The 16,919-nt window shown below is 38.0% G+C and overlaps 1 protein-coding gene across 1 annotated transcript in view; it reads left to right on the top strand.

Moving 5' to 3' along the window:
• Positions 1-16,919, top strand: part of LOC111143463 (ganglioside induced differentiation associated protein 2) — a 65,605-nt gene that overhangs the window by 24,545 nt on the left and 24,141 nt on the right. Inside the window, exons 6-8 of the mRNA XM_022497220.1 lie at positions 3,864-3,940; positions 5,304-5,463; positions 7,532-7,688. Of these exons, the coding sequence (XP_022352928.1) occupies positions 3,864-3,940; positions 5,304-5,463; positions 7,532-7,688 (394 nt within the window). The remainder of the gene's footprint in view (positions 1-3,863; positions 3,941-5,303; positions 5,464-7,531; positions 7,689-16,919) is intronic.

Raw genomic sequence — 16,919 nt, 5'->3', positions numbered from 1 at the left:
GCTAGATAATTCAGTTGTGCTTGAGGTTAGAACTACTTCAGTAGGAAACCAGGTTATCACTACTCTGCATGTATTCTGAACGGTGCCTTACCAAACCAAAGTTTCTGCTTTTTTATAATTCTTTCTGACAAAGCTCTTGGCAGTCTTGATGTTCTCTGCTTCCTTAGTCCTTGCCCCATCATCCCATACATTGAGCTAATGTCTCTCTTTCTTATTAAAATAATCATATAAGTCAGAATTTAAAGAGGCAACGACATTTTATAGAAAAGGCTCTGAAAAGGGAGTCCAGAAGACTGGTTTTTGATACCAGTTCTACCAGTCTCACCAGCTCTGTGGCCCCAGCTAAATCACTTGATAAATCACTCAATTTACCCTAGAGGTGTCAACTTTGAGCAGTACTTATAGTAAGAGCAGGTGAAAATCAACAGTGACCATGAGGGACTTTGATGAAGCAATATCTAAGAATTGAATTAGCACAAATGAAATGGAAAACGTAAAGATGGACAAGTCAATTTATATTTTATAAGGCCTATTTGACTTATTGTACCTTAAATCTAATAGCAAAACTGCAGCATCTCATTAAAAAAATACACACATATAAACAGTTGTGGCCTTTGCTCACATACTTTCTGAGCATTTAGGAAATCAATTGCAGCGTATGTGGGCCAACAACAAATCTAATAAATGTAAGTCTAAGTACTTAGTACCTAACTCTTTCCTACTTATTAAACTATTACCAAAATTTATTTCATTTGAAACCTAAGTAATATCCTCAGGATAATCTATCAATACTGTCTTTTTTTTTTTTTCTTGGTTCATGTACAGTTCAGTTCTTCATTAGAAGCCTGAAGAAACCTCTTCATTGAAATAAATTTATCAGGTTATTTATTAATTCAGCAAAATTTTGAGTGATTGTGTGGGAGGCCTTCTACTATATAGATGAGAATACAGTGGTGAGAAAAAAGATGATGCTCTCATTCTTATTGTGGTTCCATGTCGGGAATTTTAATGTCCCAGGTGTCATTCTTCCCAGTTAAAGGGCTTTCACTAAAAGTTAGGTACATGACATCCTGGTTGGTTGCAAAGAATAGGGCACAGATGAAACTCTGAGAGAAACCATTTGAATTGGCAGTCGGTACTAAAATCTTATAGCTATGACATCACTCATTCTTTTCTCCTTTGTGCAGAATTACTTTTCTTAATGAATTCTGCTGAGGGAATTCAGTTTGGTTACTGTCTGGTATTGTATTTTGTCTTCCTAGTGGAAATCCTACTATTATATGCTGGGAAACCACTATATGTGAACATTAATTAAAACTTGGTGTCAGGGTGCCTAGATGGCTCAGTTGTTTAAGCATCTGACTTAATGGTCATGGGATTAGGTCCCACATCCTGCTCAGGGTCATGGGATTGGGCCCCACATCCTGCTCTGTACCCAGTGCAGAGTCTGCTTGTCCAACTCTTTCTCTGCTCCTCCCCCTACTCGCACATGCGTGCACCCTTTTATCTCTAAATAAAATTTTTTTTTTTTTAAGATTTTTTATTTATTTATTTGACAGAGATCACAAGTAGGCAGAGAGGCAGGCAGAGAGAGGGGGAAGCAGGCTCCTTGCTGAGCAGAGAGCCCGATGCGGGGCTAGATCCCAGGACCCTAAGATCAGGACCCTGAGCCGAAGGCAGAGGCTTAACCCACTGAGCCACCCAGGCACCCCATCTAAATAAAATCTTAAAAATCAAAACAACTTGGCGTCAAAATAAAAGAAAGTCCCTTTTTGAAAATACATTTTTAGAAAATTGTTAAAGCAGAATAGAGAGAGAAATGAAAAATAAATTTGTTACCTAACAGAGGGAGAATTCTAAATAGTTTAATCCTTCAACAAATGGGTCTTAGATTCTCAAGATACAGTAGTGAACAAGGTAGGCAATACGTAGATAACCAGACCCATAATATGTTACTTCAGCTACTTGTTATTTTTGAATGATTGTTTGCCATATCTTAAGATGTGCTAGGTTCTGGTAATATTAATGTAAGATATACTTGGCCTTCAGAAAGCTCGCAGTCTAACTATAATATGGAATGAAAAGTTCACAAATGGAGGGCCTTTCGGGTTATAGGAGGAACACGAGGAAGGTTGGAGTTCTGTACAAACCGGATGGCCTTGGACTGGGTCTTGAAAATGAGGAGGAGTTCACTAATAGGTCATGGTGAATGAATGGTATTCTAGTCAAAGGTAACCATGCAGGCAGAGGCAGGGTAGCATGAAAGTTAAGTGGAATGTTCTGAGTACAGCAAAGAAGCCAATTTGCTGAAAGTAAGGTCTGTAGGAGGAATGATGGGAAATAGGACTAAAGGGCAGGGTCAGAGGGCTGGCCAGTTGAAGTCTAAGTGTGGCAAACAATGCTGGGGACTTAGATCCTAACCTAGAAGTGGTGCAGAGCCTCAGAATTATTTAGTAAGGAAGGTGACAAGGGAAGGAAGATAACTCAGGCAACAGTGAATATATAGGCCTGGAAAAGAGAAACAAGAAAATAAGAGCTTATTGCTGAAGGCTTCTTGAGCATTAAGATCCTAAGTACAGCTGGAAGACGGAAGGAATGGATATTAGAAATAGCAGCAGAATTTAAAGGACATGATAACTCATTGAAAATGCAGAATGAAGGGAGAGGTGAAAAAAAGTGTTAAAAAAATCAGGATTTGAGCTTGGATGAGTGATTTGAAGTTGCTATGTTATAAAATATATAGGTAGAGGAGCAGATTTTCGGGGGAAAGACGGAGGTCAATTTCGGATCTCTGGAGTTCAAGGTTTCTGGGTTATCTAGGCAAATATGTGATTTTTTTGTTGTTTTTTTAAAGATTTTTTTTTTTTAATTTATTTGACAGAGATCACAAGTAGGCAGAGACAGAGGAAGGGAAGCAGGTTCTCTGCTGAGGAGAGAGCACGATGCGGTGCTCGATTCCAGGACCCTGAGATCATGACCTGAGCGGAACGCAGTGGCTTAACCCACTGAGCCACCCAGGCACCCCGAATTTAGCTGTTTTATTCAGAAAACAGAATATAAAGCTTTGAGAATGTCAGTATTTATATTGGTGCTAAGCCAGCAAAGTGGTGAGCTAAAGAGAATTTATTTATTTATTTATTATATATTCATAATATATATTTATCATATATTTGTAATATATATATTTCTTGATATATATATATCAAGAAAATAAATGTGGAGGACAACATTTTTAAAAGGTAAGGCATGGACACATAAAACTAAATCTAGAGAAATCTCTAGTGAGGTAAGGACTGAGGAAAGGCCATTAGATTTCATTAATAGGAAATGGATAGGGAAGAATCAGGATAACATAGAAATTAAGAAAATAAGAATTCGCCTTTGGTCAGTGGGATTTTGACAGGGTTGCAATGCTGAGTAGTTCCCTGAATACTATAACTAAATGAATGGTCATATAGAGAGGCCCCAAGGAATAAAAATACACTGGATAAGGAAGACTTGTCTGGAATCAGCATCTTCTATGGCCAGGCACTGTTCTAAAAGCTGGCAATAAAGCAGTAAATAAAATAAAGCTCTTGCTGGTGGGGTACTTTCATTCTAGCATATGGGGCAGGGAGGGCAGAGAAGATCTAAAATAAGCAAGAGACTCCACAAAATGTCTATAATATTTGCTCTGGAGGAAAGCAAATCAGAGGAGTTTTAGATACAGTACTCTGGGCAGGCTTCACTGATGTGTCATTGAGCAGAGAGCTGACTAAAATGAGGAGTGATCCATTATAAAAATAAAACTTTGAAGAGTTTGAGTTTTCTTCACACAGGTCATTTCTTATTTATTGAATAATTTTTTCTATTCCTTTCCTTAGGCACTGTAAGGAGATTCCTAGAAATTCATGGAGAGACCATTGAAAAAGTAGTATTTGCTGTCTCTGAACTAGAAGAGGTATTTTGCTAATTATGTTGCATTGTTTTAATCTCATTTTTATTTGTTTGCCTTTGCCTCATCATTATCTATTTACTGAATTGCCAGCAGGCAAATTCTAGGTATCTGTGTATGTATTTGGCAGTAGGCCTTACCATCCTTTGTTGAAAAGAACACGTATTAGAGACTAAAAACAAGTTAAAAAAGAGCATTTAGTCATGTTTTACTGCTAAACTGTTTTCATTTCGTGAAATCTTACAAGGTGTTATTTTGCTTTGCTGCCTGTATTAGCTCTTGAAATCTCTCAAGGCATCACCTTATAACCCAAGTACTGGGTGCCTGGGCAGTATAACTGGAAAATTGCTATGCTGAGAAAGCCTTGGGTCTACCTTACCTGGAATCATGACAGCCCAGCCTAGTGACTAGCATTGAATAAGTTGTGAGGTTTATGTTTTGTTTTGTTGTGTGTAGTTAGGTTTAGTATGTTTCGATTTAATTTAGAGCCATTTTAGAAACGAGTTCTTTTTCTTTTAACCCTTTTTAAATTTTATTTAGTTTTAGTGTGCTCTATCCAGTTCAGCTTGTATTATTTTTGCTGTTTTGTGTCCTTGGGCAAGTTACTTAATCTCTCTGTGCTTTGATAAAATAGGAGTATTAGTAGTACTTATATCACAGGAATATGGTGATGAATGAGTTGACACGTGAAATATCCATTCATGGTATTAATAGCGACATACATGATTATAAATACTTTTGAAATTGCTGAAATGAGGCACATTTCTTGTTTGCTATCTCTTCTTGTTTCATCTGGTTTACCTATTCATTCAGTGATCTTTTGCTGAGTATCTGTAGCTTCCAAGTTTATTACACTAGATTCTGTTAATACACCAGTTGAACAAGTGAGGGTCATTGTCCTCAAGGAATCCATTGTCTGTTGTTGGGTACAGACCATTCAGTTAAGTTATGGCAATTATGATAAGTGCATTACTGAAGGTATGGAATGGATAGGAGCGCATAACTGCAGCCTGCACGAGGTTAAATGCTTCCCATGGGAGGTGATAAACTTGAAATCATTGTAAAAAATAAATAAGATATTCCAAGGGAGGGGCAAATGACCATAGGACAGGAGTAGGAGGACTTACGCATTCATTGGTTTAGTGACTTGAAGTTGGATGGGAGTCACATTTAACTTGACCATCTGACAATACCCTGACCTTTAACGTAAGAACTGCTTGAGGGTCCCAGATAGCATCTAGTTGAGCTTAGAAGAGGTAAGGTTTTTATTCTTGATGGAGGCTGTCTTCCCAGTGTCTGAAACAGCACCAAGCTCGTGTGCTTCGTTACTTCATTATTTTTCACAGAATGTCTTGCTTTTCTGACACAGGCTACTTACCAAAAGCTGCTACCTCTGTACTTCCCAAGGTCACTAAAGGAGGAATACCGATCATTGCCATACCTACCTGCAGATATTGGAAATGCAGAAGGGGAGCCTGTGGTACCTGAACGACAGATTAGAATATGTGAAAAACCTGGTGCCCCAGAAGGTGAGTTCTGCTTTTCTTAATTTCCCTCTTTTATCAGGGACTGATAAAACACCACCAGTAATTATGGAGAAAGTTCAGTGTACCTTTAGGGAGCTCTCTGTGGTGTGACATTAAGTTCAGGCCCCACTTAGATGTTTTTAGAGTCTTATTCTTGTTAAAATTTAGTCTTTTAAGTTAAAATACATAAATTTATACACCAACCCCCCCCACACACACAAAGTATCAAGTCTCTTAGGAGTAGAGATTCAGAGGTGGATATAACAACATTTGCACCCTCATGAAGTTCATAGTTGTATGCAGGACCCTATTGAGATAGCAATCAAGTACATAGTCAATAGTCAGCTAAGATTTTTAGCAGCTTTAACATTATCCTTCAAAAACCAGACCTAACATTAAATACTAAAACAGGAGTAGCATTACCAATTGTTTTGTTTCTTTAGATTATATTCTCATGTAGATTGAAGCAATGGTAGAACATGGTAGGATGGGAACCCTTCTGAATCTGTGCTATATGATAGTTTATATTGATCTTCATGGGTACATAGTTAAGGTCATAACTCCCTTGTGTGGAGACAATGCCTCCCAAGCTTCAGTGCTAGAACTTGATCTGAAAATTCAGCAGCTTAGGAATTACTATGATATTCCTACTGTGAACACTTTTAAATGAGCATCAAGTTAAAATCTATAGAAGGCTGCTCATCTGCTTTTAACACAGGTCTGATAAAACACCACCAATAAGGAAAAAGTCCAGTCTACCTTTAGGGAGCTCTCTGTGGGTGTGACATTAAGTTTAAGACCAATACACAGCCTTAAATCAAATGGAGGAAATTGTACCTGTGTACTTTAGGTTATGTCCAGAGTTATTTGGAAATTCTCATGATCATGACCACCACTGCAGAATATAGTTTTTCCTAAATGCATAAATGCATTTTGTATGACAAGGAGCAATAACTGCAAACCTGCTTTGAGATCATAATGCTTTGAAGCAGATTAGGCTAACTCATTAGCCAAAGGAGTTCCTTGTGTCCACCATGTTTAAAGAGGGCTTGATTGCCTCATAGATGTAAGCCCTAGTATTCCTAAATATTGTCAGAATATTCAGTCTGTTAAAATAGATGTAAAATCAGCTTTATTTGATTTGTTCATGGGTATTTTTTCATAAAAACAAACTCTTCTCAGCTGTTGGCCTGTCATAGTTGGAGGAGCAGTGAAGTAGCTGTGAGGAAGTCCCAGCTGGATGGCTCACCTGACTGGGTTTCAGTAGTGGCATTGCCTTGGGAAGCACCCCAGGGACCAAGGCATTTTTTTCCTTTCTTTAAAAAAACAAAAAACAAAACCAAACTTTATTTTAACAAAGCCAGTAAAGTGGGGAACACACTAAGAGACAGATGACCCATTCCCAAAGTACTGACTTCTAACCAAACATAAAATGATCATCTGAATAAATTAGAAAGTTGATCTATTAATTTGTAGTGAAAACTAGAACTCATATGAGCCAGATGATTATGTAGGCGTGACAGATATAGAAAACGAGGATGCTAAATTAGAGTGAAGATATATCTTAGTGAATGTGGATCGTACCCTACAGCCCTGGTCCAGTCCTCTGCCTTTGAGAATTACCTGACAAAAGGACTCCAGTTTTTGAATCAATTTATCATGTGCTCCCTCCTTTAGTAGGGATAAATGACCCCAAACATTTGTTCTTTATATTTCTCTTCTGTTAGATGCAGTGCTGTAACCCTTCTTTAAACCTACATGCAGTGTAACTAATTCTATCTTTTTGCATATCATTACATTCTGCTCTTTCCTTCCTAAGGTTATACCCAGGTCATCTTGATTTGATTTCATGTATTCCTAAAACTTCTGTCACACAAGGACAGGTGGTTTCTTGCATTACTTCAGTTGTTCAAATGCCTAAATCTGATTTCAGTTTGATTCTCAAAAAAATAGCCTCAACCCCAGTTTTTTTTTATTATGTCATAGTCATCCCTGTTGCAGCATTCACAATCTGTAGCATTTACTGTCAGGTTTTGTCATAAGCTCTCTGTTGATAGTATTTTTGTTATAGACAACCAAGAAGAGGAAGCTGAAGGCTTGGGAGTTGACCTCTCTTTCATCGGCTCTCATGCTTTTGCTCGAATGGAAGGAGATATTGACAAGCAAAGACGACTGATCCTTCAGGGACAGTTATCAGAGGCAGCCCTGCAGAAGCAGCATCAAAGAAAGTAAGGCAAACCCCTTTGAACTGATAGACATGGAAGGACAGGAGAAATAAGCAAGGAGCCTACATCTGCTAAATGTTCTACATATAATGTGTTCTCATCTATTCTTCATGACAATCCGCGAAGGAAGATATCAACCCCATTTTGTATATGCAGAAATTCAAAGTTAATTTTATCAGTTGTCACAGTTAATAAGGGGTGAAGCCAGTGTTCAGATGCACATCTGATTTCAGACCTCCTGATCTTCTTGCTGTAATTTTTGTGCCTCTGGGTGAAGTTAGGTTCTTTTTTTTTTTTTTTTTTTTTTTAAAGATTTTTTTTATTTATTTGACAGAGAGAGAGAGAGATCACAAGCAGGCAGAGAAGCAGGCAGAGAGAGGAGAAGCAGGCTCACTGCTGAGCAGAGAGCCCGATGCGGGGCTCGGTCCCAGGACCCCGAGATCATGACCTGAGCCAAAGGCAGAGGCTTAACCCACTGAGCCACCCAGGCGCCCCTGAAGTTAGGTTCTTAAAGTAGAACAGGAAAAGGGAAAGCAGAGTTGTGAAGTTTTTACTTTAATATATTTGTAATTAAAACATAATCTACAGTTTTGTTCAATTTAAAAGTCCTTTATTTCTCCCCGATTTATCCCAAGGACCTTATAAAACCATTCCATTTCTTTCAGGTTTTCTGTTTTTCTTTTTTAGTTTCAATTCAATTAATTAACATATAGTATAATATTAGCTTCAGAGATGGAGGTTAGTAATTCATCAGTTTTATATAACATCCAGTGCTCATTACATCCTGTGCCCCCTTAATGTCCATCAGGCTGTTACCCCATCCCATGACCTCCCTCCCCTCTAGCAACCCTCAGTTTATTTCCTATGATTAAGGGTCTCTTATGGTTTGTCTCCCTCTCTGATTTCGTCTTGTTATATTTTTCCGTCTCTTTCCCTATGCTCCTCTGTTTTTGTTTCTTAAATTCCACATTTGAGTGAAATCATGTGATAATTGTCTTTCTCTGATTGACTTATTTCACTTAGCATAATACGTTCTAGTTCCCTTCCATGTTGTTGCAAGCGGCAAGATTTTTTTTTAAGATTTTATTTATTTAGTTATTTATTTGACAGAGAGTACAAACGGGGAGCAGGAGAGGGAAAAGCAGACTCCTCACTGAGCAGGGAGCCCAATGTGGGGCTGGAGCCCGATGTGGGGCTCGATCCCAGGACCTGGGATCATGACCTGAGCTGAAGGCAGATGCTTAACTGACTGAGCCAGGTGCCCCAAGATTGATTGATTGATTGATTGATTGATTTTTTTTTTTGGCTAGCTGAGTAATATTCCATTGTGTATATATACCGCATCTTTATCCATTCATCTGTCGATGGACATCTGGGCTCCTTCCATAGTTTGGCTATTGTGGACATTGCTGCTATAAACATTGGGGTGCAGGTGCCTCTTTGGATCACTACATTCGTATCTCTGGGATAAATACCTAGTAGTGCAGTTGCTGGGTCATAGAGTAGCTCTATTTTTCAACTTTTTGAGGAACCTCCATGCTGTTTTCCAGAGTGGCTGCACCAGCTTGCATTCCCATAAACAGTGTAAGAGGGTTCCCCTTTCTCCTCATTCTCACCAACGTCTGTGCTTTCCTGGCTTGTTAATTTTAGCCATTCTGACTGGTGTGAGGTGGTATCTCATTGAGGTTTTGATTTGTATTTCCCTAATGCTGAATGAAGTTGACCATTTTTTCATGTGTCTGTTGGCCATTTGGATATGTTCTTTGGAGAAATGTCTGTTCATGTTTTCTGCCCATTTCTTGATTGGATTATTTGTTCTTTTGGTGTTGAGTTTGATAAGTTCTTTATAGCTCTTGGATATAGCCCTTTATCTGATAAGACATTTGCAAATATCTTCTCCCATTTTGTAGATTGTCTTTTATTGGTTGACTGTTTCCTCTGCTGTGCAAAGCCTTTGTTTTTGTTATTTTTTTTAACATTTTATTTATTTAATGTGAGAGAGAGAGAGACAGCGATAGTAAGATAGTAAGAGAGAGCACAAGCAGGGAGGAGAGGGAGAAACAGGCTCCTACTAAGCAAGGAGCCCAACGTGGGGCTCAATCCCAGAACCAGGATCATGACCTGAGCGCAGAAGCTTAACGACTGAGCCACCCATGCGCCCCTGCAGAACCTTTTTATCTTGATGAAATCCCAATAATTCATTTTTGCTTTTGTTTCCCTTGCCTTTGGAGATCTGTCTAGCAAGAAGTTGGTGCAGCAGGGTTCAGAGAGATTGTTGCCTGTGTTCTCCTCTAGGATTTTGATGGATTTCTGTCTCACATTTAGATCTTTCATCCATTTTGAGCGTATTTTTGTGTGTGGTATAAGAAAATGGTCCAGTTTCATTGTTCTGCATGTGGCTGTCCAATTTTCCCAACACCATTTTTTGAAGAGACTCTTTTTTCCATTGGATATTCTTTCCTGCTTTGTTGAAGATTAGTTGACCACAGAGTTGAGGGTCAATTTCTGGGCTCTCTATTCTGTTCCATTGATCTATGTGTCTGTTTTTGTGCCAGTACCATACTGTCTTGATGGTTACAGCTTTGAAATAGAGCTTGAAGTCTGTAATTGTGATGCTGCCAACTTTGGTTTCCTTTTTCAACATTCCTCTGGCTATTCAGGGTCTTTTTTGGTTACATACAAATTTTAGGATTATTTGTTCCAGCTCTGTTGAAAAGTGTTGACGGTATTTTGATAGGGATTCCATTGAATGTATAGATTGCTTTGCATAGCATAGACTTTTTTTTTTTTTTAAAGATTTTATTTATGGGACGCCTGGGTGGCTCAGTTGGTTAAGCGGCTGCCTTCAGCTCAGGTCATGATCCCAGCGTCCTGGGATCGAGTCCCACATTGGGCTCCTCGCTCAGCAGGGAGCCTGCTTCTTCCTCTGCCTCTACCTGCCACTCTGTCTGCCTGTGTTCACTCTCTCTGACAAAAAAAAAAAAGGATTTTATTTATTTATTTGACAGAGAGATCACAAGTAGGCAGAGGGGGGCCGGGGAAGCAGGCTCCCCACTGAGCAGAGAGTCCAATGCAGCGCATGATCCCAGGACCCTGAGATCATGACCTATGCCGAAGGCAGAGGCTTAACCCACTGAGCCACCCAGGTGCCCCTAGCATAGACATTTTAACAATATTTGTTCTTCAGTCCTTGAGCATGGAATGTTTTTCCATTTCTTTGTGTCTTCCTCAATTTCTTTCATAAGTGTTCTATAGTTTTCAGAGTATAGATCCTTTCCCTCTTTGGTTAGGTATATTCCTAGGTATCTTATGGTGCTTTCTAAAGCAATTCTGAATAAGTCCTTTTTAAAGCATAAAGGAAAGCAGGTTATGTACTTCTGGGTAAGCTTTTCCAAGGATTAACAGTCCTTGGAAAGCTAGCTGCTTTTCAGAAACTTTTAAAGGAAAGAAAAATGATAAACTCTAAACAGTTCATATCAGCGTTATCTTATGGGGTTCGTTGAGAGGTTAACATAGGGTTGTTGTGAGCACCTGGTACTTAGCAAACTCTTGAGGTTGGTCACTGCTATTCTCCTTGGAACTGAGTAAATCATTGTCTGTTTTACCTTTTAACTTTGGTACTTGCCATCCCTTTTGATTAGAACACCCTCATCCTTTAATTCCTGCCCATTCTCTAGGTTCCACCTTAAAAGTAATTTCTTCTGGAAATTTAACTCCCTGGAGATAAGCCAGGATAGACAGAAGAGAAATCTGGAACAGGTGCCTCCTCCTCTATTTCTTTTTCATACCCTATACTTAACCAAAGCATGGCATTAGCATTTATCACAGTATATTGCAGTGATGGATGGTTGTTTTAAGTCTCTATCTATAAACTGGGAGTGGACTAGATGGTCTCTGGAGTTCCTCACAGAATTAGATAGAATGCTGTGTCTCTGTGAGTTTCTGGTCTTCATGTTATTTTTATTTTATTTTTAGACATGACAGCAAATTTGCCACTAGGTGGCAGCAATGACTAGCTTTTGCAAAGGCAGTCACCGTCAAGTAATAGTTTTCGTGGTTTTTTAACTTGGCATGTGTAAGAATCATCTGGCAAACATTTTTCCTTAAATACAATGAGGGGGCTCTCCCTCACATGACTGGGACTTTGGCATCTGTATATATTTTGAAACTTTTTCACATTGTGATTCTTGTACTGTTAGGTCTGGGTACCTTTTTCTAGTCAAAGGCAGTAGTTCTCACACGATTAAGTCTTTGTTGTTGTTAAGGATGCCAGAGAGCTTTTGTTTACATGGTTTGTACCTACCAATATTTATCATATGAGAAATTGTTTATTAATTCATTTAAAAATAACCCATCGTGTTTTTTGAAAAATAACTATTTTAAAAAATGAGTGAGAAGATATGGCACTCACTGTCTTACCTTTTTGCCAGTGTTTAAATGTTTGGCTTAATAGAAGACAGCTGGATTCTCATATCAGCGTTCAAACTGTTGGAATAAGTTATCTTGGGTGAAGTATATAAAGAAAATCTAACCTCACTCAGATATATAATTTGAAAGGGGAGGAATATGTTAATAGCCTTTTCAAATAACTTATGATCTTCTTTGATATTATAACTCGATATGTGGTAGTTTCTTAAAGCTTAGTTATAATATGGAATCTCAAAGCATATCTGTGAATTTTTATGTTCTGTTATATTAAAATGTTTATTCTATCCTGCTCTTTGAATGGGTTTTGTAATAGGAATTTACAGCATGAATTATAACATGATGGATTGTCTTTTGGAAAATACTGATTCACTGAATTTTTCAGATCTCCTAGATACTGATACATTTCATTATATGATATCAAAAAATTACATTTGTTAATATTGCCACTGATCTCATCAGAAAAGTCTTTAAGTATTAGGAACTGTAAGCTTCTGGGGATGCATACAAATTTTCCAAAAATATATGTATATTTTAAAGCTCAAGTTTTATCACTGGCAAGAAATACCGTTGGTTGTTTTTCTTGAAATGATAGGGTCACTTTATTCGTTTTGAGAAAACATCTGCCAAGTACTCATGTTGAATAACCACAGTTTGTCTGCCAGTCATTATTTGAAGAAAAACAGTGTTCCGTGAGAAAAAGCAATAGAGTTTAGCTTACAAGTCATACAGTGCCTTTCTTCAAGACAACCTCATACTTCAGTATGCAGAATTACTTTATGTGTTCTTCCCATTTTATGATACATTAATCTTAAAAAGATGTGTTCCAAGGGCTGATTTAATAAAATTAATTTTTACCTCCCCATCAAAGACATTTTTAAACTGGATTTTTTCTTTATCTTTCTTTTTTCTTTTTTTTTTTTTTCCTATGAGAATTTTGGCAGTGAAGAACAGTGACTGCTAGTACTGAATCTGGTTCCTCTGCCCTGATTCATTCTAGAGCACTAGTAGTCTACTTAACAATGCTTTTGCACCACTGGTGCAAATGTCAACGCAGTGAAAAGGGCACATGATGTTTCAGTGTCATTGTGAAACTGTCAAAACAGTTTTGACCTTGCAAACCCCCTGAAAAAGTGGACCACACTTCGAGAACCACTGGTCTGTGGTCTCTCACCAATACCTTATAGTTGAAAGGAGTTTTGGTGATCATCTGATAACAGTTTTTCCAAAGTGGAGTATGCAGTCTGTAAGCATTAGAATCACCAGGGCTGCTTGCTAAAAATGTGTATGCCCCACACCAAACTCCATGAATCAGAATCTCTGTGGAAGAGGCTCAGAAATCTTCTAAAGTTTCTTAAGTGATTCTTTTGTGTTCCAAATACTGATCTAGTGTGTCTCCTTTACTTTACATGGGATAAGTGATCCCCTAGAGTGGCTTGCCCAGAGTTCCAGTTCACTGAGAAAGAGCTTTCAAAGTGGCTATTGTGGTACATCTCCCTTTTCTACCACCTTCTTCAGCCCACTTAAACAAACCGGCTTCAACAAGCAGGCAAAGAACTAGAGATTTTTTGTGTTCGTATTACAAAGAACTGCACTGTTACCACTTTTCTCCAATCAGCCAACCTCTTCTTCTCTCTTTTTCTCTCTTACACATTCACACACCCCTCATATCTTTCCCATTTCTCCATGAGAATTACAGATAATCTGGAAATTTTGAAGTTTGTTAGACTGGAGGCTTGTCATTGTCTCTTTCTCTCTTTAATGAGGACATTTGTTTTACTTAATAATGACTAGTTCAAGGCAGTATTTAAATAAATCTATTCATACCTTTTTGGAAAGGAGTCCTGAGCAAAGGAATAGGTTCTAGGAAGGAATATGAACACAGCATGGAAAGTACTGTCCTAGTAGAGGGCCTTGATCATGAGATTCATATTTGTTATACAGTCAGTAGTTTCCATTCAGTTCAGGAAACATTGGATATTTACTCTGTACAAGATAATATTCTAGGTACTGAAATATACTGAGATAAATAAGGTAGTCCCTCTGTTTTAAAATTCATGAGTGAGCCACACGACCTTCAGATGTCAGGGGTGTGTTCTGAAGGGTGGTCAGAACAGTACATAGTTGCCTACTGACAGAAGAGCACAGCCTGTAGCTCCCAGAGCCTGAACTAAGAAATGGGCTAGGTGCCTCTGTCACACAGTTCTCTTGAGTAATAAGCTACGTCTGAATCAAAAGGTTTTCAGATTTCCCATGTAAGTGTCCAGTGCCTGTGATGATTAAAGATGAGGTGTCTCATAGCTATGCTGCAGAATACTTCAGAATAGTAGCAGCTCAAAAGTGTGGTCAAGGAACCAGGGACCCTTTTATAGGGAGCCTGTGAGACCACAACTAGTTTTATAATGCTACTTGGACATATTTGCCCTTTTCCTTCTCATTCCCACAGTGTTTGGTGGAGTTTTCCAGAGGCTACTTACCATGTCACATTGTAGCAGATTAAATGCAGAAGAAGACCTGAGAATCCAGCAGAATTTAGAGCTTTGCAAAGACATTAAAGAAGGTTAACTCTTTTCCCTAAACACAATTTTTGTCATAGAAGTTATTTTTGTTCACATAAAAAAGCTTTTTATTGTTTTTAGATTTACAAATAATTATGTTTAAAATTTCTGTTTTTATTTCTAATATGGTGAATATTGGTAAGTATAACTGACATAAACATAAAAGGGCCCTGAGACCAAAAAGTTGGAGAACTGATGACTACTTGTTTCGGAGTTTATGGTATAACTGAGCTACGAGTCATCTGTTTGCATACTCTGCCATGTACTGAATGTTTAAGATTGCAGGCTGTGGGGTTTTTTTTTAATTTATTAATTTTATTTTTTCTAAATAAGGCTTTTTACATGTAATGAGTCTGGTTTCTGTTAATTGTGTTAATTGATCAGATTAAGCAAGTGAGATATATATATATATATATATATATATATATACATATATACATATATATGTATGTATATATACACACATACATTTTCTAAATCTGAGGAAGTAGGTCTTCCATTAGCAACATCTTTTTGAAAGCTTTCAATTCTTCCATCAGTAATAGAACTAAAGTTCCCATGGATTGGCTACATAGGGTTAGATCACTGCTTTCGTGGCATTGCCTTACCACATCATTCTCTCTGTGATTCACCCGAAAAAAATTAGCATGTTGTCTGGTTCTTTATTAATATTTTTAGGTTTTCTATCCAACTGTGACACTAATTTGGGTATATCATAAGGAAGAAGTTGGCTTACTACAAAAATTAGGAAACAATATTCTTTTTCAAAGATAGAGCTTTTAAAACTCCTAAAAAGTTATTTTACAGTAACTTTTTCATTAGTTTTCCTCGGTCAGTTTAAGACCAGTTGCCTACAATTCTTGAGTCATTTCCCACAATAAAAACTTTATCTCCTTCATTATTAGGTATTTATTGAGCCCTTATCAATGAGCCAGGTGTCATGCTGAAAACATACTAAAGTGACATGCAAAACAGAACAGCCCCAGCCCTCGTGGAGCTTAGAATCTTGCAGAGGAGAGGAATGTTAAACTAATTATTATATGAATAACTTATTTAAGTTATAGGATGCAGTAAGTATACAACAAGGGTCCTAACTAAGTCAGGGTGGGGCAGTTGCCTAAGGCCGGGAAAAACTTGTGTTGACTCCAAAACCCAGGCTATCGGTTGTACACAAGTAGGTTAGTCATTAGTCTTTTAAGAGTTTTTAGGGTAAATTTTCTTCATCATTCAACCTGTGACTATGCATGTGGACAGTAATTGATTAACTGGAAGAGATTGCCTTTTACTAGCTTTATGAGGACAGCAACCAACCTTAGCTGATTGCAGCCTGTTGAGAAACTATGTAGTATTTCTACCTTCAGAGCTCTGTAGTGGCCACCTTTGCTGCCATTTTGCCATAATTTGTGTGACTGTTTACCTATAAGTTTACCCAACAAGTAATAGAAATCTGTTTATTTGGAATAAGCTCTAAGAAAACAAGAAACTATTTTGAGTTGATGTTTTCCTTTTTTTAGCTTTTGATTGTTGGATTGGGATAAAAGCTTACATATCTTTAGAAATAAAATGCAGAAACAACAGCAAAAAATGAGGTGCAGTTTATAAGAGATATAATGGAAATTTTAAAATATTTTCTGACTAGATGAGGGAAATGAAGCATTTTTTCTCTACTGACTGAGGAATTTTTTGCTTTTATTCCCGCCTCCCAAATACTTATTTAAAAGAAAAGAAAATTAACTAGATAATCAAATCAAGCTTACATGATCCTAGTGGGCGTGGAGGAGACTTAATAAAGAAGAAACCAGGGGCACCTGGGTGGCTCAGTGGGTTAAGCCTCTGCCTTCGGCTCGGGTCATGATCTCGGGGTCCTGGGATCGAGCCCCGCGTCGGGCTATCTGCTCAGCGGGGAACCTGCTTCCTCCCCCCCCCCGCCACCTGCCTCTCTGTCTACTTGTGATCTCTCTCTCTCTGTCAAATAAATAAATAAAATATTTTTTTAAAAAATAAATAAATAAAGAAGAAACCAGATGAAGCTGATAGTGTTGAGTTGCTGCCCTGGACTTCATTTCAATCCTTAGAAACTGGAGCAGCACCAGTGTCTCAGCAATGATACTAAACCTTTTTTGAATCATAAAGCCTTTAAAATTCTCATGTAAGCTATAAGCCTTCTCCCCATGAACATGCTTGCATAGATGTTGCTTTTGCCAACCAGAATCTATTCTGGGATCTCAAGTTGTTAATCACAGATCAAGGT

Source organism: Enhydra lutris, unplaced genomic scaffold (assembly GCF_002288905.1).
Source record: "Enhydra lutris kenyoni isolate GAN:26980312 unplaced genomic scaffold, ASM228890v2 scaffoldscaffold9, whole genome shotgun sequence".
NCBI lineage: Eukaryota > Metazoa > Chordata > Mammalia > Carnivora > Mustelidae > Enhydra > Enhydra lutris.
Note: the sequence above shows the minus strand (reverse complement) of the source record. Positions and strands in the feature narration are given on the sequence as shown.